This window comes from Macaca thibetana, chromosome 16, assembly GCF_024542745.1.
Source record: "Macaca thibetana thibetana isolate TM-01 chromosome 16, ASM2454274v1, whole genome shotgun sequence".
NCBI lineage: Eukaryota > Metazoa > Chordata > Mammalia > Primates > Cercopithecidae > Macaca > Macaca thibetana.
The window spans coordinates 47,605,476-47,630,797 of NC_065593.1; the positions used below are offsets into that span (position 1 = coordinate 47,605,476).

The 25,322-nt window shown below is 45.3% G+C and overlaps 2 protein-coding genes across 6 annotated transcripts in view; one reads left to right on the forward strand and one right to left on the reverse strand.

The window, feature by feature from the left end:
• NPEPPS (aminopeptidase puromycin sensitive) overlaps positions 1–17,834 on the reverse strand; it is a 109,134-nt gene extending 91,300 nt beyond the window's left edge. For 3 of the 5 annotated variants that reach the window (XR_007720101.1, XM_050762590.1, XM_050762594.1), the window contains exon 1: positions 8,161–8,647. Coding sequence is in view for 3 of the 5 variants with exons in the window: in XM_050762590.1 (XP_050618547.1) it covers positions 8,161–8,418 (258 nt within the window). In the remaining 2 variants the exon portion in view is untranslated. Of the gene's footprint in view, positions 1–8,160; positions 8,648–17,726 lie in introns of those variants that run through there. The other 2 variants (XM_050762593.1, XM_050762591.1) reach the window with 2 other exon arrangements.
• MRPL45 (mitochondrial ribosomal protein L45) overlaps positions 1–25,322 on the forward strand; it is a 390,432-nt gene that overhangs the window by 311,440 nt on the left and 53,670 nt on the right. The window lies entirely within an intron of this gene.

Genomic DNA, 25,322 nt, shown 5'->3' on the forward strand with positions numbered 1-25,322 from the left:
GGTCTCGATCTCCTGACCTCGTGATCCACCCGTCTCGGCCTCCCAAAGTGCTGGGATTACAGGCTTGAGCCACCGCGCCCGGCCGTGAATGGCTTATCTTTAAAGTGGCAATATTCCTTCACACTGTTTATTTCACCAAAACATACCTAAACAATACTAAAACCTGTGTGTCCAACTGGCCATTTTTAGCACTACAGTTGAACAAAAAAACAAAAAGAATTCTTGGCCTATTCAGAAGTTGACTTAAAAATTCCGCAACATAAGTTGCCGGGCACGGTGGCTCACGCCTGTAATCCCAGCACTTTGGGAGGCCGAGGCGGGCGGATCACGAGATCAGGGGTTCAAGACCAGCCTGGCCAACATGGTGAAACCCCATCTCTACTATAAATACAAAAATTAGCTGGGCGTGGTGGCGGGCACCTGTAATCCCAGCTACTCGGGAGGCTGAGGCAGGAGAATCGCTTGAACCCGGGAGGCAGAGGTTGCAGTGAGCCGAAATCGCGCCATTGCACTCCAGTCTGGGTGACAAAAGCAAGACTGTATCTTAAAAAAAAAAAAATCAGGCCGGGTGCAGTGGCTCAAGCCTGTAATCCCAGCACTTTAGGAGGCTGAGACGGGCGGATCACGAGGTCAGGAGATCGAGACCATCCTGGCTAACACGGTGAAACCCCGTCTTTACTAAAAAATACAAAAAACTAGCCGGGCGAGGTGGCAGGCACCTGTAGTCCCAGCTACTCGGGAGGCTGAGGCAGGAGAATGGCGTAAACCCAGGAGGCGGAGCTTGCAGTGAGCTGAGATCCAGCCACTGCAGTCCAGCCTGAGAGACAGAGCGAGACTCCGTCTCAAAAAAAAAAAAAAAAAAAAAGATTTAGAAACACAAAAGAAATGAAGAACTTACTGGGGCATGCTCCAATGGGTAAAATGAATAAAAACCTTTCTGAGTTTGAAGCGTATGCCAGCAAAATAATAACCATGGTTTAGTCACTGGTCTTAATCATTATCTAGGCAACCACACTTTCACCCATCAACATCTACAGTGAATTTCACAGTAGCCAAGCAGTTAATCCACCAATATCAAGATACCTGTACAACATTATACATGCCAAATCACACTGCGCATTACTATTGCAACCATTTGAGAGAAAGTATTTGTGCATTTTGGAAAGGCACCATGCACAACATCCAATTACAAGTTCCAACTCCTCCTGTGTTTAAGGGAAACTCACCTGTTTACACTAATGAATTAAGCTGTTTCTTGAATTGCTACTAATTTTTTTTTCCAGGATACTACCATTTCTGGAAGGGTGGGAGGGAGGAACCAAAGGAACAAAGGTACTTATCTTAAAAATAGAAATCCATTCAAATTTTAAAAATTGGTCAGTATCCTACCTCATATTAGAGATGCACTGATTTAAAAGTTGACCAATAATGGGATAATCTACGGAAAGTGTCTGTTTTAGCACTTAGTGCCTCATATGTAGTCATCACTTAACAGATGTTAAGACATACACATACACACACAGGTTAAACTGTACTCTCATATCATCTAACAGCACTCACCTAACAGTTTATAAAGCTTCTGATCAGAATGATACGAAGTTTAAAAACAATGTATTGTATTATATGGCACTTTGGATATCAGCATACGTGTACTACCCCAAGAAGGTAATTTCAAATATCTGTTTGGACATAAGTGTATGTGCTGACTACAACGCAGTATAACACTGCTCTTTGTGATGCTGCTCTTCCCAACAGTAGTGCTGACCTGATGATGTAGTACATGATTTCTCACCTTTGACACCTTCATGATAGTAAATATTAGCTGTGTGTTCCACTATCGAAAAAACAGGTAATAATTCAAAGAAATTTCAGCATTAAAATCTTCAGTTTCCAAGTTTAAAACAGAAGTAAAACAAGGTTGGCATATAAAAGTACATTGATAACAAGCTCATTTTCAATTTTTCTACTTGATGTTATTAAAGAATACAATGTTAGTGTATCCTTGCTTTGTTTCAAACCCAGGGTTAAGTCTTGTTGGCCTCCTATATAGACTGTACTTCAACTGAGTCAAATACTAAGTAAGGGCTGTACCAAAGAGGCAGCTTGACACCTGGTAACAACTTTACAATGGAAGTTTCCTATGAGCTAGGGAGGCGAAATCGGAGATAACATTTTCCTGAATGAATCTTTACTACAGTCACTCAGGAACATATCTTACATTTACTACAGTAAGACTCAAGAGGGGTTTTTCCTGATTGCCAATGTCCTGAGATTTTAGTAAAAGAAAATCTCCAGTGTGACAATTCCAAATGCCAATCAGTCTGAAGCCTGAGTCACTTTTGCCTAATAAAACTGATTTCACCATTAAAATAGCAATAATTGTTGCCTTGGTGGAACAGTTTTATAATAGCTAAAGACAGTAAGAAGCAAATAATCAGTAAACTCAAGTTGAGCCAAGTTTTCCAACAAGAGACACTGAAAAGAGCCACTTGCGGAAGGTCAAAAATAATTGCCATTAATGTAAAAATGCAAAAATTAATGCCATTAATGTAAAAATGTAAAAAAAAAATTAATGTAAAAATGCACAGAATATTGGTATGTGATGTTTGTGGTTACTAACATGCAACTAGACTTTTAAACTATACATAGGAATGAAAATAAATAATTACGCACCTACCTGAAGACAGAAGTTACTTCTACGGGTGGGGTGGGAAGAGATGGAAATGGGCTTTACTGGTATCTGTGACATTTTATTCCCCCCCAAAAAAGCATGCAGTCTGATGAAAATGGGGCAAAATGTTAATATCTGTTTAATCTCATAGTGTGTGACTTTCTTGTCTTTCTAAAATATTTCCTAATTTAAAATAAAATTTTAAAGAGATTACAAGTGACCAAATAAACCAAGAACCACATACTTGCATGGTGTTCAAAACGAAATCACTAAAATCTAGAGAACTAATCTCAGTTAACAACAAAAGCCATTAGAAGGCTCAGTTCTTTCCCACTGACTCACATACAGATTAGAGTAAGATTTACTTTACAATAAGAGCAGGCTCATTTATGCGGCAAAGTTCAGAGAAGCTTCACAGATAATTTACTACTCAAGACCACATTTACCCAGGTTGTATCAGAGTATCAGTTATATCTAGAACCAGGAAGTTAAAAAAAAAAAAAAAAAAAAAAGGCCTGGAGGAAAAGCCAAAATAGATGATACAAAGTCCATACAATAAAACGCATATCCTTTACTCAGAAGAGAATCCAACAAACTCTCACATAGAGATTGATTTTTTAGCCCAAACAAGCTTGTTTATCTGGCTACTAAGGCTTCTTCAGATGAAGTTTAGTAAAATACGAGAGGGAAGAAATTGCACAATAGGCAGCAATAAGGCACAATAAGCAGCAAGAAGAGTATGAGGGTAAGGAAAACAAAACAACTTTAAAGAACAGATATGGGCCGGGCGCGGTGGCTCAAGCCTGTAATCCCAGCACTTTGGGAGGCCGAGACGGGTGGATCACAAGGTCAGGAGATCGAGACCAGCCTGGCTAATACGGTGAAACCCCGTCTCTACTAAAAAATACAAAAAACTAGCCGGGTGAGGTGGCGGGCGCCTGTAGTCCCAGCTACTCGGGAGGCTGAGGCAGGACAATGGCGTAGAGAGCTGAGATCCGGCCACTGCACTCCAGCCTGGGCGACAGAGCAAGACTCCGTCTCAAAAAAAAAAAAAAAAAAAAAGAACAGATATGGGCTGGCCGGGTAATACAGGTAATACAGACATGGGCTGGCCGGGTAATATAGGCTCAGGCCTGTGATACAAAAATTAGCTGGCCTTGGTGGTGCACACCTGTAATCCCAGCTACTCTGGAGGCTGAGGCAGGAGAAACGCTTGAGCCCCGGAGGCAGAGGCTGCAGTGAGCCGAGATCGCGCCATTGCACTCCAGCCTGGGCAACAAGAGCAAAACTCCGACTCAAAAAAAAAAAGAAGCTGGGCGCGGTGGCTCACGCCGGTAATCCCAGCACTTCGGGAGGCTGAAGCGGGTGGATCACCTGAGGTCAGGAGTTCAAGACCGGCCATGGAGAAACCCAGTCTCTACTAAAAATAGAAAAAATTAGCTGGGCGTGGTGGCGCATGCCTGTAATCCCAGCTACTTGAGAGGCTGAGGCAGGAGAATTGCTTGAACCTGGGAGGCGGAGGTTGCAGTGAGCCGAGATTGTGCCATTGAACTCCAGCCTGGGCAACAAAAGCAAAACTCCATCTCAAAAAAAAAAAAAAAAAAAAGAAAGAAAATATGCAGAATTTGGGCAAAAAATTTGTAATACAGGATTGACAATAACCATTTAGGTGCCAAATTTTTCACCTGCCAAACAAACTACTATATCAGCAACTCTTCACGTAGTGCCAATTTGGTTATCTCCAACATGAATATTTTGTCAGTAGAGGCCAGGGGTTGGCTAGGATATCCTGATTTCTGGCCTTGAATGATAAACTTAGTTTCTCTGGCACAGGTAAAATATTTCCATAAGAGAAAGCCCAGCTGGGCACGCCTGTAATCCCAACACTTTGGGAGGCCGAGGAAGACAGAATGAGGTCAGGAGATCAAGATCATCCTGGCCAATATGGTGAAACCCCGTTTCCAGTAAAAATACAAAAAAATTAGCCAGGCATGGCGGCGCGTGCCTGTAGTCCCAGCGACTCAGGAGGTTGAGGCAGGAGAACTGCTTGAACCCAGGAGGCAGAGGCTACAGTCAGCCAAGATCGCGCCACTGCACTCCAGCCTGGGCAACAGAGCAAGACTCCGTCTCAAAAAAAAAAACAAAACAAAAAAAAAGAGAATGCCCAATTATTGTACCAACCACTACACACTCATAATCATTAATAGTAGTCACACACAGAAACTTGTAATTCATTTTAATTAATTATCCACAAAGGGAGAGGATCAAAATATGAAATATCTACAAAAGTCCACTGCTCTCAAGTATCCAGTGTAAAGGGAGGGGACAGGGAATGAAATAAATTTTGGGCCTAGAGAAACTTCTGTATAATAACAAATTTTCAAAACCAGATAAATCACACTAATGTGAAAGACAACTAATTTTTCAACCACTGAACATCGACTAATTTCTTCACCTTCTCCAGCAGTCCACACCCCAGTCTAGGTTAAAAATCCACTAAGTTGGCTGGGCATGGTGGTTCATGCCTATAATCCCAGCCCTTTGGGAGGCCAAGGGAAGGGGATCACCTGAGGTCAGGAGTTCGAGACCAGCCTGGCCAACATGGCAAAACTCTGTCTCTACTAAAAATACAAAAATTAGCTGGGTGTGGTGGCACACACCTGCAGTCCCAGCTACCCGGGAGGCTGAGGCAGGAAGACTCGCTTGAACCTGCTGGGGGGGCAGGGTGGAGGCTGCAGTGAGTCAAGATCATATCACTCACTCCAGCCTGGGCGAAAGAGCTAAACTCCATCTCAAAAAAATAAAAATAAAAAATAAAATAAAATAAATCCACTAAGTTTCTAATATGTAACCTGTACAAATACTCTGGGTTTATCATAAAATTCTGTAACTAAAGCAACTAAGCAACTTGCATGTTTTGCATTACGTGATTCCAACTGTTACAAAACTGATCCAATATCAGTTATAAATATGTTTCCACAGATAAGAATTTTGTCAATATTTTTAAATTCCCACAAGATACCACCTAATGCCACAATTTAAATGTACTGCTCTAATTCATGGATTTCAAAAACTTTAATATATGCTTTTTACTTCTTACCAATGTTAATTCCTCTTTTACCCTTCCAAACATGTCAATTAGTACAATTTAAAAATCCAATCATCCTTTAATAAAACCTGTTGGAATTCACTATTGTGTCATCCTTGTGTTGCCATCTAGCCTGAAAAGAATTTCTGGAAAAAAAGTGTTTTAAAAAGTTCATGTTACTTTAAAAAATCCATTTATTTCCTTCCATCAAATTAACAAGCCCCTGTTAATATCTAGTATATCATCATATGCTCCCTCAATGGCACAAACCAGTCTTCCACAAAAGTAGAAAAGAGGTAAGGAGAAACATGTCACTGTTTCTTGTTCTATCCTGATACTTAAACCAAACTCAGTTCTTTAATAAGTAATCATTTAAAAAGCTGTACTTTTTTCTGGACTTTTCCCAAAATATGTTTGCCTCCGAAAATTATGAACCCATTTTGGCAACTAATAGGGTGAATAAACAAACGTTTTTTTAATGTTAGTCTTTTCACATAATGCAAACCCATTCATCACTAGGTTCTCTTTCCCAAAGGTTTGCCAAGTCACAAGACACACTACTGTTTACAATCCCTCCCATCTGCCCCTTGCCAATATATATCAAACACTCTAGTCACTTGGCTTAAACCATAGTTTCCCAAATAACCTTTTCAAATTCTAATTTAGACCCAAGATTCATTCATTCTGATTCATATTTTTAATGGAAAATTTTTAAATCACCTGATTTTCACTAAGTTCTGCCTTTTGATGCTGCCAAATCCTAGAGCTCTCTTGCTTTCACACCAGTGCCCCAAATGAGACAGCTATGTTATCTGTCACAGATAAGTATATAGATAACTGTACTTTTAAATTCTGTACTTTTAGATATATTTTTAGTCTGAATACCGTACCCTCTTGGCTTTCAAAGACAACTACCAACATTCAATTCATTCGAGTACCAGTCTTCATTTCCTTCACTTCATTGCTATATACACCATGTTCTTTAAGGTTGGAGCCTACTGATTTCCCCCCACCCCAGACTGCAGTAGGAAGAGAAATGAAACAAAATATATTTACTAACATTCTATTTACAGATAACTATCAAACAGTTCCCATTTTTATTACAGGCTTCCTATTACATAGTATCATAAATGCCTATTGTTCAGGATGTTTGTCGGGCATCTATACTGATGGTCTCCAAAATCAAACAGATAATGCTGCGGGAGGAGGGAGGGAAGTATGATTCACCAAAAACTGCAGTGAAGAGTAATGGAATATTTTCACCAGTGGTATGTTATAACTAATAGCTTCTTTCTTTCTTTCCTTTTTTTCTTTTTTTCTTTTTTGAGACAGTCTCACTTTGTCGCCCAGGCTGGAGAGTGCAGTGGCGCGATCTCGACTCTACAACCTCTGCCTCCCAGGTTCAAGTGATTCTCCTGCCTCAGCCTCCCCGGAAGCTGAGATTACAGGGGCCCACCACCAAGCCCCGCTAATTTTTAGTAGAGACGGGGGTTTCACCATGTTGGTCAGGCTGGTCTCGAACTCCTGACCTATAGTGTGCCCGCCTCGGCCTCCCAAAGTGCTGGGATTACAGGCATGAGCCACCGCGCCCAGCCAGCTTCTTAGAGGAAGGTACTGCTAAGCAACCATCACGGTAGCAATAAATCCACCAGCTTCGAAGGCTGCAAAGCTAGGAAGATAGGAGGAAAAGCGGAGATGGGGTCCTCTCGCAGCTTCTCTAGAGGTTAGAAGAGAACAAAGTCACTGCTGCACTGTCACTTGAGGGAAAGGGGGAGGGGGCGGATCATCTTGGAGACCCAGCCCCTGGGCTGGAGCAGGCGGGGAGAAGTCAGCGAGGCTGCCTGGGATTAACATTCTCGTTCTCACCCTCTTCCCCTTCTAGAGGCTCCCCTCCTCGCTCCAGCGCGGCGGCCAGAGTCCCAGATGACCACCCCCTCCAATGTATCACTCAAGGGGTGTAGAGAGAAACCAAAGAAAGAACTGAGTCAGGTGGTTGAGGCAGAGCGGGGACTCCCATGACCTCTCCGTCCTCCCTCAACACCCTCCAGCCTCCCCCAGAACACTATCAAGCCCAGAAGGGTCCGGGGCGGGGGGAAAAGCCCCACACAGGTGTGCTCGCCAGGGAGGGGCGCAAGGGCCGGGCCGCGGGCTCCACAGAGCTCCCGCAGCGCGGCCCCAGCCCGAGCCCCAGCCCCAGTCTCAGCTCCGGCCCCAGCCCCTGCTCCGGCCCCAGCCCCAGCACCAACCGAGCAAGGCAGAGCACGCCGACCCCGGCGCCCCGCGGCCGCCCAGCCCCGACCCGAGGCCCGCCCGCCCTCCCGGCGGGGCCCTGAGTCCAGCCCGCGGGCGCGGCCTAACTGCTCGCCCCGCAGCTTGCCCCGGCGCCCGAGGGTCGCTGTACCTGGGCGGCGGCCTCCAGCTTGCCCTCGAAGGTGAAGTCCAGCAAGTCGGGCTTGAGGCAAAGGCTGTAGTTGATAGGGGAGACATCGGCAGGCAGCCGCTCGAAGGGCCTCTTCTCCGGCATCGCGGCGAGGCCCAGGCTGTGGAGGCGGCGGCGGCGGCGAGAGGAGCGGCTGAAGAGGAGAAGGAGGGGAGGAGGCGGAGGGCCGAGGAAGAGCAGGCGGCGAGCGAGGGAGGGGGCGGCAGCTGCCAGCCACATCCACCGAGCGCGGGCGACCGCCGGAGGAGAGCGACCTGGGGAGCCTGGGGGGCCGGAGAGAGACCCAGCCAGAGCGCTAGGGGCTGGGTGGGAGGCGGTGCGGGCGGACTGGCGGGCGAGCTGCCTACGGGTAAGGGGGCGGAGGGGAGGGAAGGGGAGGAGGGCCCGCAAGGAGGGAGGGAGAGAGAGAGGGAGGGGGGGGGGGGCGGCGGCGGCTGCGTGCGCGGCCCCGCCGGCCGAGCGCGCCCCCGTGAAGGGCGCGCGCACGCCGGGGCAGAGGGCGGAGCGGCGAGGGCGAGGGCGCGGCCGGCGGGGCGGGCGGGCGCCGGGTCTCCGGCGCGAGCGCGGGGCGGGAGGCTGCTCCCGGTGCTGCACCTGTCGGCGCCGCTCAGGACTGGGGGCTGCCTTCCAACTGGAAGGAGCCGGGAAGGGCTTGATCAGAGGAAGGAAAGGCTTAAGGGGCCCCTGGGCTGCCTCGGGAAGTTGAAGCCTACGCAGTTGGTCAGTTCAGCCAGGGTCGCATGCATAAAATACCAGTTACAAGCAAAACCCCAAACTGGATTCTGCCTCCAGGTCAGCGAAAAGCCCTGACTTGAGGCTCTTTGTCCTCAATTCCTGTTAAGTAGCAAATTCAAAGGATGATTTGAAAATGTTTTGTCGGCCGGGCGCGGTGGCTCAAGCCTGTAATCCCAGCACTTTGGGAGGCCGAGACGGGCGGATCACGAGGTCAGGAGATCGAGAGACGATCCCGGCTAACACGGTGAAACCCCGTCTCTACTAAAAAATACAAAAAAAATAGCCGGGCGAGGTGGCGGGCGCCTGTAGTCCCAGCTACTCGGGAGGCTGAGGCAGGAGAATGGCGTAAACCCGGGAGGCGGAGCTTGCAGTGAGCTGAGATCCGGCCACTGCACTCCAGCCTGGGTGACAGAGCAAGACTCCGTCTCAAAAAAAAAAAAAAAAAAAAAAAGAAAATGTTTTGTCATAAAACCTTTAATAATCTAGGTTATATCAACCAATGAGATTTGGACTTTCGAGGGAGTGATTTCAAAAACTAGATTTTTGTTTCCATGATTTAATGTTTAAAATGGGATGTTTCGGCAGGGCGCGGTGGCTCACGCCTGTAATCCCAGCACTTTGGGAGGCCGAGGTGGGCGGATCACAAGGTCAGGAGTTGGAGACCAGCCTGGCCAATTACGTGAAACCCTATCTCTACTAAAAATACAAAAATTAGCCTGGTATGGTGTCATGAGCCTGTAGTCCCAGCTACTTGGGAGGCTGAAGCAGGAGAATCGCTTGAATCGAGGAGGCAGAGGTTGCAGTGAGCTGAGATCACATCACTACACTCCAGCCTCAGCGACAGAGCGAGATTCCGTCTCAAAAAAAAAAAAAAAAAAAAGTGGGCCTAAGTGTGGTGACATGTGCCTATGATCCCAGCTACTCAGGAGGCTGAGACGAGAGGATCACTTGAGCCCAGGAGGTGGAGGCTGCAGTGAGCTGTAATGGTGCCACTACTGCCCTCCAGGTGACAGAGTAAGGCCCTGTCTCAAAAAAAAAAAAATGAAATAACATTTTTTAAATGTTATTTAAAGTGTCAAAGGCAAGGAGATTTATTCATAATCCTCATATTTCTTTACAGAAATTTCTCAGAACCCTGTAATTTCCAAAACTGAATGTAGTATGTTGTAATGTCCAGCAGAAACATACTGTGAACCACTAGGTAGTATTAAATCTTATAGTACCCGCATCACAAAAAAGTAAAAAGGAAACAAATGAAAACACATCTTATTTAACCCAACATATCCAAAATATCATCATTTCAACATGTAATCAATATAAAAAATATTAATGAGGTTGGGCATGGTGGCTCACGCCTGTAATCCCAGCACTTTGGGAGGCCAAGGCAGGTGAATCACCTGAGGTCAGGAGTTCAAGGCCAGCCTGACCAACATAGTGAAATCCCGTCTCTACTAAAAATACAAAAAAGTAGCCGGGCATGGTGGTGCATGCCTGTAATCCTAGCCAGCTACTCTGGAGGCTGAGGCAGGAGAATCACTTGAACGCAGGAGGCAGAGGTTGCAATTAGCTAAGATCATGCCACTGCACTCCAACCTGGGCAAAAAAAGTACAACTCTGTCTCAAAAAAAAAAAAAGTAATAAGATATTTTACTTATTTTGTTCACACCAACTTTGAAATCCAGCGTGTACTTTACATTTATAGCACATCTAAATTCTGCCTATCCACATTTCACGTGATCCATAGTCACATGTGGTTAGTAGCTCTTGTACTGGGCAGCACAGTTTTGGACTCTGGGCCTGGCCTCTTAGCCTCTGAATCCTACATACTTTTCAGAAAGGCAGACTGAAAAGCTGCAATCCTTTCAAATTAAGGTGTGAGATGGGACCTTTTGTTATATATATATGTAGTTCTATGACCACTTACTGGTCAGAGAAATAATAATTTAAATAACCTTTTTTTTTTTTTTTTTTTTTGAGCTGGAGTCTCCTCTGTCACCCAGGCTGGAGTGCAGTGGCATGATCTCAGCTCATTGCAACCTCCATCTCATGGGTTCAAGCAATTCTCCTGCCCCAGCCTCCTGCGTAGCTAGGGTTACAGGCACCCACCACCATGCCCAACTAATTTTTGTATTTTTAGTACAGATGAGGTTTCACTGTGTTAGCCAGGCTGGTCTCAAACTCCTGACCTCAGGTGATCTGCCCACCTAAGCTTCCCAAAGGGCTGGGATTACAGACATGAACCACCGTGCCCAGCCCATATAATAATAATTTAATTAACTGTAATTGAATATTTATCGAGTTATTTCACTAAACACTTTTTTTTTTTTTTTTGAGATGGAGTTTCGCTCTTGTTGCCCAGGCTGGATTTCTATGGCATGATCTTGGCTCATGCAACCTCTGCCTCCTGGGTTTAAGAGACTCTCCTGCCCCAGCCTCCTAAGTAGCTGGGATTACAGGACCCCGCCACCATGCCCGGCTAATTTTTGTATTTTTAGTTTTGTTTCTTTCTTTCTTTTGTTTTGTTTTGTTTTTCTTATTTTTTTATTTTTTAATTTTTATTTCTTTTTCTCTTTTTAATTTTTATATTTTTAGTAGAGACGGAGTTTCACCATGTTGGCCAGGCTGGTCTCAAACTCCTGACCTCAGGTGATCCACCCACCTTGGCCTCCCAAAGGGCTGGGATTACAGGCATGAGGCACCGCGTCCAGCCCATATAATAATAATTTAATTAACTGTAATTGAATGTTTATCGAGTGCTTACTAAACACTTTGGTTTGTTTTGTTTTGTTTTGGGTTTTTTTTTTTTTTTGAGATGGAGTTTCGCTCCTGTTGCCCAGGCTAGATTGCAATGGCGTGAGCTCGGCTCACTGCAACCTCCACCTCCTGGATTCAAGCGATTCTCCTGCCTCAGCCACCCAAGTAGCTGGGATTACAGGTGCCCGCCACCATGCCTGGCTAATTTTTTTTATATTTTTAGTAGAGACAGGGTTTCACCGGGTTGGCCAGGCTGGTCTTGAACTCCTGTCCTCAAGTGATCTGTCCACCGGCCTCCCAAAGTGCTGGGATTACAAACGTGAGCCACCATACCCAGCCAACAGTTTTCATGTATTAGTTCATTTAATTCTTCTCAACAACTCTGTGAGGCGGACATCTTTATCCCCATTTCACATTTGAGGAAACAGGCACACAGAAATTCAAGAACTTGCCTAAGGTCATACACTAATAATTGCCAGAGCTACAGTTAGGACCTAGGCATTTTTTTTCTCTCCTGAGAATCTTGCAGCAGATTCCCTGTTGTTCTAACTCTCCAGTTTTATTTTGTTTTGTTTTAATTTGTTTTGTTTTAGAGACGGAGTCCCGCTCTGCCGCCCAGGCTGGAGTGCAGTGGCGCGATCTCAGCTCACTGCAAGCTCCGCCTCCCAGGTTCACGCCATTCTCCTGCCTCAGCCTCGCGAGCAGCTGGGACTACAGGCACCCGCCACCAGGCCTGGCTAATTTTTTGTATTTTTAGTAGAGACGGGGTTTCACCGTGTTAGCCAGGATGGTCTTGATCTCCTGACATCGTGATCCACCCGCCTCGGCCTCCCAGAGTGCTGGGATTACAGGCATGAGCCACCACACCCAGCCCTAACTCTCCAGTTTTATTTTATTATAGTTCATCCGTTTCTTGGCTTCTCAAAATGTTATTTTCATTATGTCTGTTAAAGCAAATTTCATTCATAACCATTTAAGGCTGTCCATGAACTGTCCTTATCATTTTCCCAGACTTGTTTTTTCTTATCCTTTAACATACATTCTCCAGTCTGAACAAGCTAACCAGTTTAATGCTTGGCCCTTACAGCTTGTTCATTCTTCTCTTCTCTACCACTGCTCATGCATTATTGCTGGAACGACCTCCTCATCCTTTTTCGCAAACCGGGACCCTTCCCTTCCTTCAAAACTCACCTTTTCCAGAAAGTCCTCATTGACTAACTCCACCCAACTCTAACTCTTTTCCCATCAGTTCACAAGTACTGGCTTGTGCTGATTTATTTGTACTTGTTCTGTCTGTTACTCTGTAATTGTGCCATTGTTTTTGTTCTAGTTTTTTTTGAGACAGAGTTTTGCTTTTGCTGCCCAGGCTGGAGTGCAATGGCACGATGTCGACTCACCACAACCTCCACCTCCCGGGTTCAAGCAATTCTCCTGCCTCAGTCTCCTGAGTAGCTGGAATTACAAGCATGCACCACCACATTCCGCTAATTTTTTGTATTTTTAGTAGAGACGGGGTTTCTCCATGTTGGTCAGGCTGATCTTGAACTCCCAACCTCAGGTGATCCGCCCACCTTGGCCTCCCAAAGTGCTGGGATTACAGGTGTGAGCCACCACACCCAGCCTGTAATTGTGTTTTAAATTTATTTTATATGTGTACCTTTGCAAGATGTACTACTAGTAAGAGCTTGTTTTCTAATTCCTTTATTACTCTCAGTACTGGACCCTGCACAAAGTACATCTCAATTGTTATTGAGCTGACTAACCAATTAACCAAGAGAGAATAATTTACCCAGTCTGTAGCCTTTCCTGTATGTACAAGATGTGTGCCCCATAGAGAAACTACGTGAACCTAAGACTAGAGGCAAATTTCTTTTATAAAATCATAGAAAAGATTAAAAACAAAACACTAGGCCAGGCACCATGCCTCACACCTGTAATCTCAGCACTATGGGAGGCCAAGGTGGGCGGATCACCTGAGGTTGGGAGTTCAAGACCAGCCTGACCAACATAGAGAAACCCCATCTCTATCAAAAATACAAAATTAGTTGGGTGTGGTGGTGCATGCCTGTAATCCCAGCTACTCCGGAGGCTGAGGCAGGAGAATTGCTTGAACCCAGGAGGCGGAGGTTGCAGTGAGCCAAGATCACACCATTTTACTCCAGCCTGGGCAACAAGAGTGAAAGTCCATCTCAAACAAAAACAAAAACAAAACACTAGGGCCACAGACTTCATGGCAGCAATGATTTTTGATCCTGCTGAGGAGAAAGAAGAGAACCTTACTTGGCCCCATCCTTGTTCCCATGATTCAGGAGATTCCAATGCAGCAAGTCAAGAATAAACCCACACTTAGAACTCGGGATAGGCCGGGCGCGGTGGCTCAAGCCTGTAATCCCAGCACTTTGGGAGGCCGAGACGGGCGGATCACGAGGTCAGGAGATCGAGACCATCCTGGCGAACACGGTGAAACCCCGTCTCTACTAAAAAATACAAAAAAACTAGCCGGGTGAGGTGGCGGGCGCCTGTAGTCCCAGCTACTCGGGAGGCTGAGGCAGGAGAATGGCGTAAACCCGGGAGGCGGAGCTTGCAGTGAGCTGAGATCCAGCCACTGCACTCCAGCCTGGGCGACAGAGCCAGACTCCATCTCAAAAAAAAAAAAAAAAAAAAGAACTCGGGATAGAGAAATGGAAGGTAACACACAGTTCCCTTAAATATGACTGGATGACCACCTAACATATGCTCCATACAGGCTTCTCTGAAATAACTGAAATTAGAAGAACACAAGGGCCCTTGGAAATTCATTTCCCTCCATGGTGCTTCAGGAGGAATGGGAAAGTCAGTAATGTCCCAAGATCCTTAGCCCTACTTTTAACAGGCTTCTAGGCTTCTCTGTTTACCAAGCCTTTGAAAATCTGCAAATGAAAAACCTATGGAAGTTCATATATATCAATAAAAAGTTAACAAAGATTTGGGAGACTGATGACTTGAGGCCAGGAGTTCAAGATCACTCTGGGCATCATAGTGAGACTCCCATCTCTACAAAATAAAAATAAAAATAAAAATAAATAGGCCAGGCGCAGTATCTCACGCCTGTAATCCCAGCACTTTGGGAGGCCGAAGTGGGTAGATAACGAGGTCAGGAGATCGAGACCATCCTGGCCAACACGGTGAAACCGCATCTCTACTAAAAATACAAAGAAAGGCCGGGCGCGGTGGCTCAGGCCTGTAATCCCAGCACTTTGGGAGGCTGAGACGGGCGGATCACGAGGTCAGGAGATCGAGACCATCCTGGCTAACACGGTGAAACCCCGTCTCTACTAAAAAATACAAAAAACTAGCCGGGCGAGGTGGCGGGCGCCTGTAGTCCCAGCTACTCGGGAGGCTGAGGCAGGAGAATGGTCTAAACCCAGGAGGCGGAGCTTGCAGTGAGCTGAGATCCGGCCACTGCACCCCAGCCTGGGCGACAGAGCAAGACTCTGTCTCAAAAAAAAAAAAAAAAATACAAAGAAAAAAAAATTAGCCAGGCGTGGTGGCGGGTGCTCGTAGTCCCAGCTAGTCCCAGCTACTCGGGAGGCTGAGGCAGCAGAATGGCGTGAACCTGGGAGGCGGAGCTTACAGGGAGTCGAGATCGCACCACTGCACTCCAGCCTGGGCGACAGAGTGAGACTCCATCTCAAAAAAAAAATTGTTTTCAATTTTTTTTAGCTGGGTGTGGTGGCCTATGCCTATAGTCCTAGCTACTTGAGAGGCTAAAGTGGGAGGATTCCTTGAACCCAGGAGTGTGAGGCTGCAGTAAGCTATGACTATATCACTGCAGTCCAGCCTGGGCAACAGAGTGAAATCCTGTCTCTGTTTGGTTTGGGTTTTTTTGAGATAAAGTTTTGCTCTTGTTGCCCAGGCTGGAATGCAGAGGCACAATCTCGGCTCACTGCAACCTCCGCCTCCCGGGGGTTGAGGCGATTTTCCTGCCTCAGCCTCCCAAGTAGCTGGAATTACAGGTGCCTGCCACCATGCCCAGCTAATTTTTTGTATTTTTAGTAGAGAGGGGGTTTTACCATGTTGGCCAGGCTGGTCTCGAACTCCTGACCTCAGGTGATCCACCCGCCTCGGCCTCCCAAAGTGCAGGGATTACAGGCTTGAGCTACCGCGCCTGGCCAAAATCCTGTGACTTAAAAAAAAAAAAAAAGAAGTTTAAGAAAGAAAAGAAAGGAAAAAAAACAATCAGTCATTCTAGCCAGAGCCACTATTGTTTTCAGTTTTCAAGTACTAGCCTGACAAATATGAGGACACAAAAATAAATAGTTTCAATATCATCACTGACTTTATGACCTAAAACAAGTCCTATCAATTCTCTGCCTCAGTTTCCCCATATGTAAAGCAGATATGGGCACAATGCATGCTTATCTCAAAGAAAAGTATGATTTCTCCAGTGGTTTGAGAATTCTTAAAAAGCCTATTTTTGGGCCGAGCGCGGTGGTTCATGCTTATAATCCTAGCACTTTGGGAGGCCGAGGCGGGCAGATCACTTGAGGTCGGGAGTTCAAGACCAGCCTGGCGAACATGGTGAAACCCCATTTCTACTAAAAATACAAAAAAATGGCCGGGCGCGGTGGCTCAAGCCTGTAATCCCAGCACTTTGGGAGGCCGAGATGGGCGGATCACGAGGTCAGGAGATCGAGACCATCCTGGCTAACACGGTGAAACCCCGTCTCTACTAAGAAATACAAAAAAAAATAGCCGGGCGAGGTGGCAGCGCCTGTAGTCCCAGCTACTTGGGAGGCTGAGGCCGGAGAATGGCATGAACCCGGGAGGCGGAGCTTGCAGTGAGCTGAGATCCGGCCACTGCACTCCAGCCTGGGTAACAAAGCGAAACTCCGTCTCAAAAAAAAAAAAAAAAAAAAAAAAAAAAATTAGCCGGGCGTGGTGGCGGGTGCCTGTAATCCCAGCTACTTGGGAAGCTAAGGCAGGAGAATTATTTGAACCCAGGAGGTGGAGTTTGCAGTGAGTCAGGATCACACCATTGCACTCCAGCCTGGGTGACAAAACGAGACTCCATCACACACACAAAAAAAGCATATTATTTTCTTAATGTGAGAATGGTCTTTGTAGCAGGACTAGTAAAAAGCTGAAGGCCGGGCACGGTGGCTCAAGCCTATAATCCCAGCACTTTGGGAGGCTGAGACAGGTGGATCATGAGGTCAGGAGATCGAGACCATCCTGGCTAACACAGTGAAACTCCATCTCTACTAAAAAAATACAAAACACAGCTGGGCACGGTGGCTCATGCCTGTAATCCCAGCACTTTGGGAGGCCGAGGCGGGCAGATCACAAGGTCAGGAGTTCAAGACCAGCATGACCAACATGGTGAAATCCCATCTCTACTAAAGAATACAAAAATTAGCCGGGTGTGGTGGCACACGCCTGTAATCCCAGCTACTCAGTAGGCTGAGGCAGGAGAATCACTTGAACACGGGAGGCAGAGGTTGCAGTGAACCAAGATTGCACCACTACACTCCAGCCTGGGTGACAGACTGAGACTCTGTCTCAAAAAAAAAAAAAAAAAAAAAAAAAAACTAGCCGGGCGTGGTGGCGGGCGCCTGTAGTCCCAGCTACTCTGCACGGAGGCTGAGGCAGGAGAATGGCGTAAACCCGGCAGGCGGAGCTTGCAGTGAGCTGAGATCCTGCCACTGGACTCCAGCCTGGGCAACAGAGCGAGACTCCGTCTCAAAAAAAAAAAAAAGTTGAAGTATAGAGAGAGAGCAAATGTAAGTCATCGAAAGAAGTATTTCAGAGCAAAGATAATGTAAAGGAATTGGACTAGGGAGCCAAAACATTCAGGCAGGAAGGAGAGAAACCCCAGCTGTGGAACACAGAAAGAGAAAGATGTGGAGAGTTTGAGAGAACCATTACAAAACCACCAAGTTAGATCAAAACAAAGCATTACAGTTACTATTTAGCCTCTCTGACTTACAAATTATGGCCTTCAATGTCAATTTCAAGCATACAAATTATAACTCAAATTCCACTAATATGTGTCTTACCTGTGGAATATGATGAAGGGGTTCCAAAGGCCAGGAACACAAAACGTAGGAGAGCAATCCATGGAAAGTGATGCCATGAGGTCCCAGCCTTGTCTCTTCCGTAACTTAAAATGGCTGTTGAAATGACAGTTGGAAATGTGAGTAGATGGAATGCTGCCTGCCCATCCTGTGTTCTTCATGAAAGGAAAGTAGATTAATTTCACGTGCTTTAAAATGTTTTTAAAATGCTATACTGATTGATAACTTAGTTTGTCATAATAATATAGATTGGATAGACTGATGGATAGATACATAGTTTTATTTATTTGGGGATAGCAATATGACATTATGCACATAAAAATGTGGCCAAAGGAAGGTCCTATCTGGTCAGAGTTTTATTTCTCTTGGTATCTTTCCATCAGGAAGTTGAAAAAGTCATACATTTCCACCTTTCTCACTTCCTTTCTAGCCCTCCTTTTTTTTTTTTTTTTTTTTTTTTAATTTTCTTCAGTACTTCTTCCCTTTTCACAATTACTGCTGCAGGTCTGTTTACCAATCCCAAGGGAGTGACAACTACAAGACCAAACTTGACCCCTTTGTTGATGATCTTCAAACTGAGATGACCTGTTTGGCTGTGTCCTGTTGTAAAGGGTTAGCCACCAGGGCTCTGCAGAATATAAGTTAGGGAGCCAACTTATATGATATGATATATGGCTTATATAACATATAAGCCAACTTATATGATAAATACAACTTATATTAGTAAAGCCAATACCCTCTGCTGCAAAGAGTGCATATGTCTATGTCTGATGTGTGGGTCTCTGGAATGCTACTGTAACATTTCTCCTGAAATCCCAAGTCTTTTTTTTTTTTTTTTTTTTTTTTTTGAGACAGAGTGTCTCTCTGTCGCAGTGGTGCGATCTTGGCTCATCGCAACCTCCACCTCCCGGGTTCCAGCAATTCTCCTGCCTCAGCCTCCCGAGTTGCTGGGACTACAGGCGCATGCCACCACGCCTGGCTTTTTTTTTTATTATTATTAGTAGAGACGGGCTTTCACCATGTTGTCCAGGCTGATCTCAAACTCCTGACCTCAGATGATCCCCCCGCCTCGGCCTCCTGAAGTGCTGGGATTACCAGCGTGAGCCACCGTGCCCACGAAATCCCAACTTTTTAAAAGTTACAGTGCTCTGGAGCTGGCATGCTAGAATTGGGTTTGTAATGATGTTTGCCTTGACGTCAAATCCAAAAATGTCAGTGTGAGCTCAGGTTGAACCAGACCAGTGGGGTAGCTAAGAGGATTAGAAGTCGCAGCAGCTTGGTAAGTCAGGGGGCCTCAGTTTCTCCACCCTTGGCTCTATTTCTGTTTGCTTCTTAAATCCTTGACAAGAAGAATTGACATCAGAATAGTCCTCACCCAATATGCGATCCAAGGCCTAGCAAAGAGAATAAGCTTAACCCAGGTTAAGGGTGGGGTGAAGAGAAGAGACCCAAGACATTAAGGCCTGCTAATCTGGCAGAATCACATCTCATGGGGTGTGATTTTATGGGAGCAATTTGCCTTGGAGTCTTAGGCACATAAATAACTAAGGATAAGAATCTTCTGCTGCCAGCCTCCCTACAGTTTGAGAGAGCAATTTGCCTTGGAGTCTTAGGCACATAAATAACTAAGAATAAGAATCTTCTGCTGCCAGCCTCCCTACAGTTTGCATAGGAGTCAAGATTAATAAATACTTAAAAAGTGTAAAGGGAGCTAAAAATTGGCTTGTGACCTGCTTATTCACAGGACTGAACCAAAAGTCATAGTGTCCCTAGTAAACAAATAATGCTAGAGCTAAAGAGAAACCACAGGGTAAGCATCTGAGACCCTTTCATTTTCAGATATACATGTTTTAGAAAAATTGTCTTGGCATGGAGACTAGCCTTTGGGATCTAGTGCCTTAAAAAAAATCTGATGGTAACATCTCTATTTTGGTAAATTGATTCAAGAAAAATGCAAAGAGACAAAAAGCAATTCAAACTGCTCATACTCTTTAGCCCTGAGAAGGCTGCACCGGCAGGTTTCTGGATATGGTCTATTTTAGTTCAAAGTGCAATCACACTGTATAAAATATAAAGTCACTAAGAATGAGGCATAGCACAAATACCCTAGGGACCTGACATCAGGAATTAGGGCAGGTCACAAAAAAAAAAGAGGAAACTCAGAGCTTCATTCTTGTTGCCCAGGCTGGAGTGCAGTGGTGCAATCTCGGCTCACTACAACCTCTGCCTCCTGGGTTCAAGTGAGTCTCCTGCCTCAGCCTCCCAAGTAGCTGAGATTACAGGCATGTGCCACCACGCCTGGCTAATTTCGTATTTTTAGTAGAGACGAGGTTTCTCCATGTTGGTCAGACTGGTCTCGAACTCCTATCCTCAGGTGATATGCCCCCGCTTGGCCTCCCAAAGTGCTGAGATTACAGGCGTGAGCCACTGTGCCCAGCCAAGACAAAACTCTTTAGGCAAAAAGGCACAATTTAGGCTGGGCATGGTGGCTTACGCCTGTAATCCCAGCACTTTGGGAGGCCGAGGTGGGATCATGAGGTCAGGAGATCAAGACCATCCTGGCTAACACGGTGAAACCCTGTCTCTACTAAAAATACAAAAAATTAGCCCGGTGTGGTGGTGGAAGCCTATAGTCCCAGATACTCGGGAGGCTGAGGCAGGAGAATGGCGTGGGCCTGGGAGGCGGAGCCTGCAGTGAGCCAAGATTATGTCACTGCACTCCAGCCTGGGTGACAGAGTGAGACTCCGTCTCAAAAAAAAAAAAAAAAAAAAAAAAAAGGCACAATTTAAACCATTCAAGAGATATTTATATTCTTCTTGCCCCAAACCTACATTAGCTGTTAAGTGGAGGTCACAGTTTTAGCAACTCTACTTCAGGAAACCCTGAACTCTTGTTGTGCCCTATCCCGATATGTCTCAGTGCCAAGAGATGCCAAACGATGTCACCTTTGTTTAGCTCTATGTACTTTTGCTAAAGTGATTCATTACTATATTATCTCAATGTAAGAGGATATCAGTAGATGCAGGGGAGGGTGACAGAATCAAAGGAATGGAGGAGGTGAAAGAGGAGGAAAAGGTATCACTATTTTACAGAAAAAGTGCTATTATTGGTGTCTGACAAGGTAACTCGTTTTCTTTAGTTTATAAGCGCTACCTCCTTTTATTTTTTCCAGAAATTAGAACACTAGTTCTATCCAGGTTTGGTTCAGACTTGAAATTTACAAGTTGCAGTTCTTAGAGTAGATACCAGGGTCCCATTCTCTCACCCAGGCTGGAGTGCAGTGATGTGATCTCAGCTCACTGCAACATCTGCCTCCCAGGTTCAATGATCCTTTACCTTAGCCTCCTAGGTAGCTGGGACTACAGACATGCACCACTAGGTACATCTAGTTTGGGTGGAGATTTTTGGTAGAGATGGGATTTCACCATGTTGCCCAGGCTGGTCTCAAACTCCTGGGCTCAAGCGATCCTCCCGCCTCCCCAAAGTACTGGAATTATAGATGTAAGCCACTGTGTCTGCCCTAAAATGGTAAAATCTTTAAGACTCTTATTTTCCCTAATTTTTCCTCCCCTTCATGGTAAAGAAGTCCAGTACACTATGTTACTAACACTAGGATTCATAACTTACATTTTAAGGATAGCCAAAGTAAGTTGAAAATTATTTCCTATTGTTTTGTTCTTTATAATTGTTTTAGGGGGCTTCAAATACAAGGGGTCAAAAACTGACGTAGGACAAAGATAGATGCAGTCATTCACCCAGAGTTAACTGCAAAGCAATGACCAAAAACCATGATGAGAAGAATTTCTGACTCTCAGGCCTCTCTTCTTTCCGAATATCCTTGCTGTCCTAGATAACTGTCAGAGGACAAATGTTGAAATGTGCTGACAAGTGTTGACAAGGAGGACCACACATACCCTAGATTTTCCAGGACAGTCCTGATGGCAAATATTCTCCACTGTCATCAGAAGCCATGTAAATAAATGTCCTAGAAATACCAATATTCTAGCATTTTGGATTAAAGAAAATGAAAGAACTGTATGCCTGGGAGTCAAGGGAAAAAGGGCACATGATAGTTGGTGTCAAGGCCAGGTGACAGGAAGGAGACAGAAAGATCTGATTGCTAGAATAACCAGGCAGCTCAAATGAGGGTAATAGAATCTTGTACGGCAGAGCATCAGCTGATGCTGAAAAAAAATGCTCCTTCCATAAGTGCTTAAAGCAGACTCAGAGAAAAGTTGCTGTTTTCAACCCACCTCTGGAGTACTAGTAACCCAGCCTCCATTAGTCAGGCTTTCACCCTGGAGATCTGACATAGTATGACAAGTCCTACAAAGCCAAGCAATGAGGTCATCCTTTGTAGGTTACTTCATTGTGGGTGATAACTTCATCAGGAAAAAATATGTTCATTCAGCATTTTTCAAGTCCTCAAACTGCTTTACAAAATCAAGTCTGTTCATTCCTCTCTAGGAAGAGCAAACCTAGCAAGAGAAAGAAGTTCTCTAGGTTTATAAATCTATATGGTTAATCCTAGGCTCTTAGCCCCCACCCAAACAAATCCTAACCCTAGAGATCTAAATGAAATATTATCTTTATTTAGTATAATTAATCCATTGCCACTGTGAAGAACTGGAAATATATTTAAATGCTTTTCATAGTGTGAGAGACAGAATGGAAATCCATGGAGCAGAAGAAAGGCTCAGTTCTTCTCCTTTTACCATGATCATGACAACTTTGTAATTCCTTGTAGTAAACCCTAAGGACACGTTCTCATCAGCCAGGTTAGAGCCCCTTGTTCTACAGATTAATGAAAGAGTTAGACCAAGTAACTTTCCCCAGTAATAGGGTGGCCAAGTTAAAAAAACAGGACACCTAGCCGGGCGCGGTGGCTCACGGTTGTAATCCTAGCACTTTGGGAGGCCGAGGGGGCGGATAACGAGCTCAGGAGATCGAGGCCATCCTGACTAACACGGTGAAACCCCGTCTCTACTAAAAATACAAAAAAATTAGCCAGGTGTAGTGGCGGGCGCCTATAGTCCCAGCTACTCGGGAGGCTGAGGCAGGAGAATGGCGTGAACCCTGAGGGGCGGAGCCTGCAGAAAAAAAAAAAAAAACAGGACACCGACTTAAATCAGAATGTCAGATCAGATAAAATGAGTAGTTTTTTAGTGTAAATAGTCTCAAATATTTCATGGGACAGCTTAGACTAAAAATATGCAATAGTTTGCCGGGCGCTGTGGCTCACATCTTTAATCCCAGCACTCCGAGAAAGGCCGAGGTGGGCAGATCACAAGGTCAAGGAGATCAAGACCATCCTGGCTAACACGGTGAAATCCCGTCTCTACTAAAAATACAAAAAATTAGCCGGGCGTGGTGGCGGTTGCCTGTAATCACAGCTACTCGGGAGGCTGAGGCAGGAGAATGGCGTGAACCCGGGAGGCGGAGTTTGCAGTGAGCTGAGGTCGCACCACTGCACTCCAGCCTGAGCGGCAGAGCGAGACTCCGTCTCAAAAAAAAAAAAAAAAAAAAAAAGCAATAGTTAGAAGTTAGGGTACTAAATACTAAAAACTACTCATTGTTTATCTGAAATTCAATTATTATTATTATTATTTTGAGACGGAGTTTCACCCTTGTTACCCAGGCTGGAGTGCAATGGCACGATCTCAGCTCACCGCAACGTCTGCCTCCACCTCCCGGGTTCAAGCGATTCTTCTGCCTCAGCCTCCCCAGTAGCTGGGACTACAGGTATGCACCATCACGCCCGGCTAATTTTGTATTTTTAGTAGAGCCAGGGTTTCTCCATGTTGGTTAAGCTGGTCTCAAACTTCCGACCTCCAGTGATCCACCCGCCTCGGCCTCCTAAAGTGCTGGGGGGCTTTTTGGTTTTCTTTTTTTTTTTTCTTTCTTTCTTTGTTTTTTTTGTTTTTGTTTTTGTTTTTTCGAGATAAGGCCTCACTCTGTGGTCCAGACTGGAGTGCAGTGGCATGATTACAGATGATTACAGCTCACTGAAGCCTTGACCTCCTGGACTCAGGAGATCCTTCCACCTCAGCCTCCCAAATAGCTGGTACTACAGGGATACACCACAACATTTGGCTAATTTTTTTTTTTTTGAGACAGAGTCTCACTCAGCCACCCAGGCTGGAGTGCAATGGTGCAATCTCGGCTCACTGCAACCACCCTCTCCCGGATTCAAGCGATTCTCCGGTCTCAGCCTCCCGAGTAGCAGGGATTAGAGGCACCCATCATCATGCCCAGCTAATTTTTGTATTTTAGTAGAGACAGGGTTTCACTATGTTGGCCAGACTGGTCTTGAATTCCTGACCTCAGGTGATCCACCCACCTCAGCCTCCCAAAGTGCTAGGATTACAGCTGTGAGCCACCACGCCCATCCTTTTGGCTAATTTTTGTACTTTCGTTTTTTAAGAGATGGCACTTTGCCATGTTGGCCAGACTTGTCTCAAACCCTGGGCTCAAATGATCTGCCTACCTCGGCCTCTCAAAGTGCTGGAATTACAAGTGTGAGCCACTGCGCCTGGCCGGAAATTCAAATGCAATTGGGCATGCTGTATTTTTATTTGCTAAATATAGTAACCCTACCAGTACTCTGCTTTCAGATTTTTTTTTTTTTTTTTTTTTTTTTTTGAGATAGAGTTTTGCTCTTGTTGCCCAGGCTATATTGCAATGGCGTGATCTCAGCTCACTGCAACCTCCACCTCCTGGGTTCAAGAGATTCTCCTGCCTCAGCCTCCTGAGTAGCTGAGACTACAGGGGCCCGCCACCACGCCCGGCTAATTTTTTTTTTTTTTGTATTTTTAGTAGAGACGGGGTTTCACCATGTTGGCCAGGTTGGTCGCAAACTCCTGACCACAGGTGATCCACCCACCTCAGCCTCCCAAAGTGCTGAGATTACAGGCGTGAGCCACCTTTGCCCGGCCTGCTTTCAGGGTTTGGTTTTTTTTTTTTTTTTTTTTTTGAGACGGAGTCTTGCTCTGTCACTGTCAGGCAGGCTGGAGTGCAGTGGCACCATCTCAGCTCACTGCAAGCTCCGCCTCCCGGGTTTATGCCATTCCCCTGCCTCAGCCTCCTGAGTAGCTGGGACTACAGGCACCCGCCACCTCGCCCAGCTAGTTTTTTTGTTTTTTTTTTAGTAGAGACGGGGTTTCACCGTGTTAGCCAGGATAGTCTCGATCTCCTGACCTCGTGATCCGCCCGTCTCGGCCTCCCAAAGTGCTGGGATTATAAGCTTGAGCCACCGTGCCTGGCCAAAATAGGGATTTTAAAATAGCTTTGTGTGCTGGCAAATATATTTTTCTGGAGAGTTGAATGACATTCTGCCATGTTTAACTTTTTAGGCTATGAAACTGCTAAAAGGATTATCTAACTCTCTTCTCCTTTTCTCATTCCCTAGGGTATTCACTTTAGTGAAAAACAGCATAGGTAAATATCAACTGGCTCCATAAAAATCAACTTGTCCTTTTAAATATATTAAATACTTTAAATACTTTTTCCAATATTAAATATCCATGTTCAAAATATGGTGGTAATTATGCCATATTTAATAAGAGAAATTACTTTGA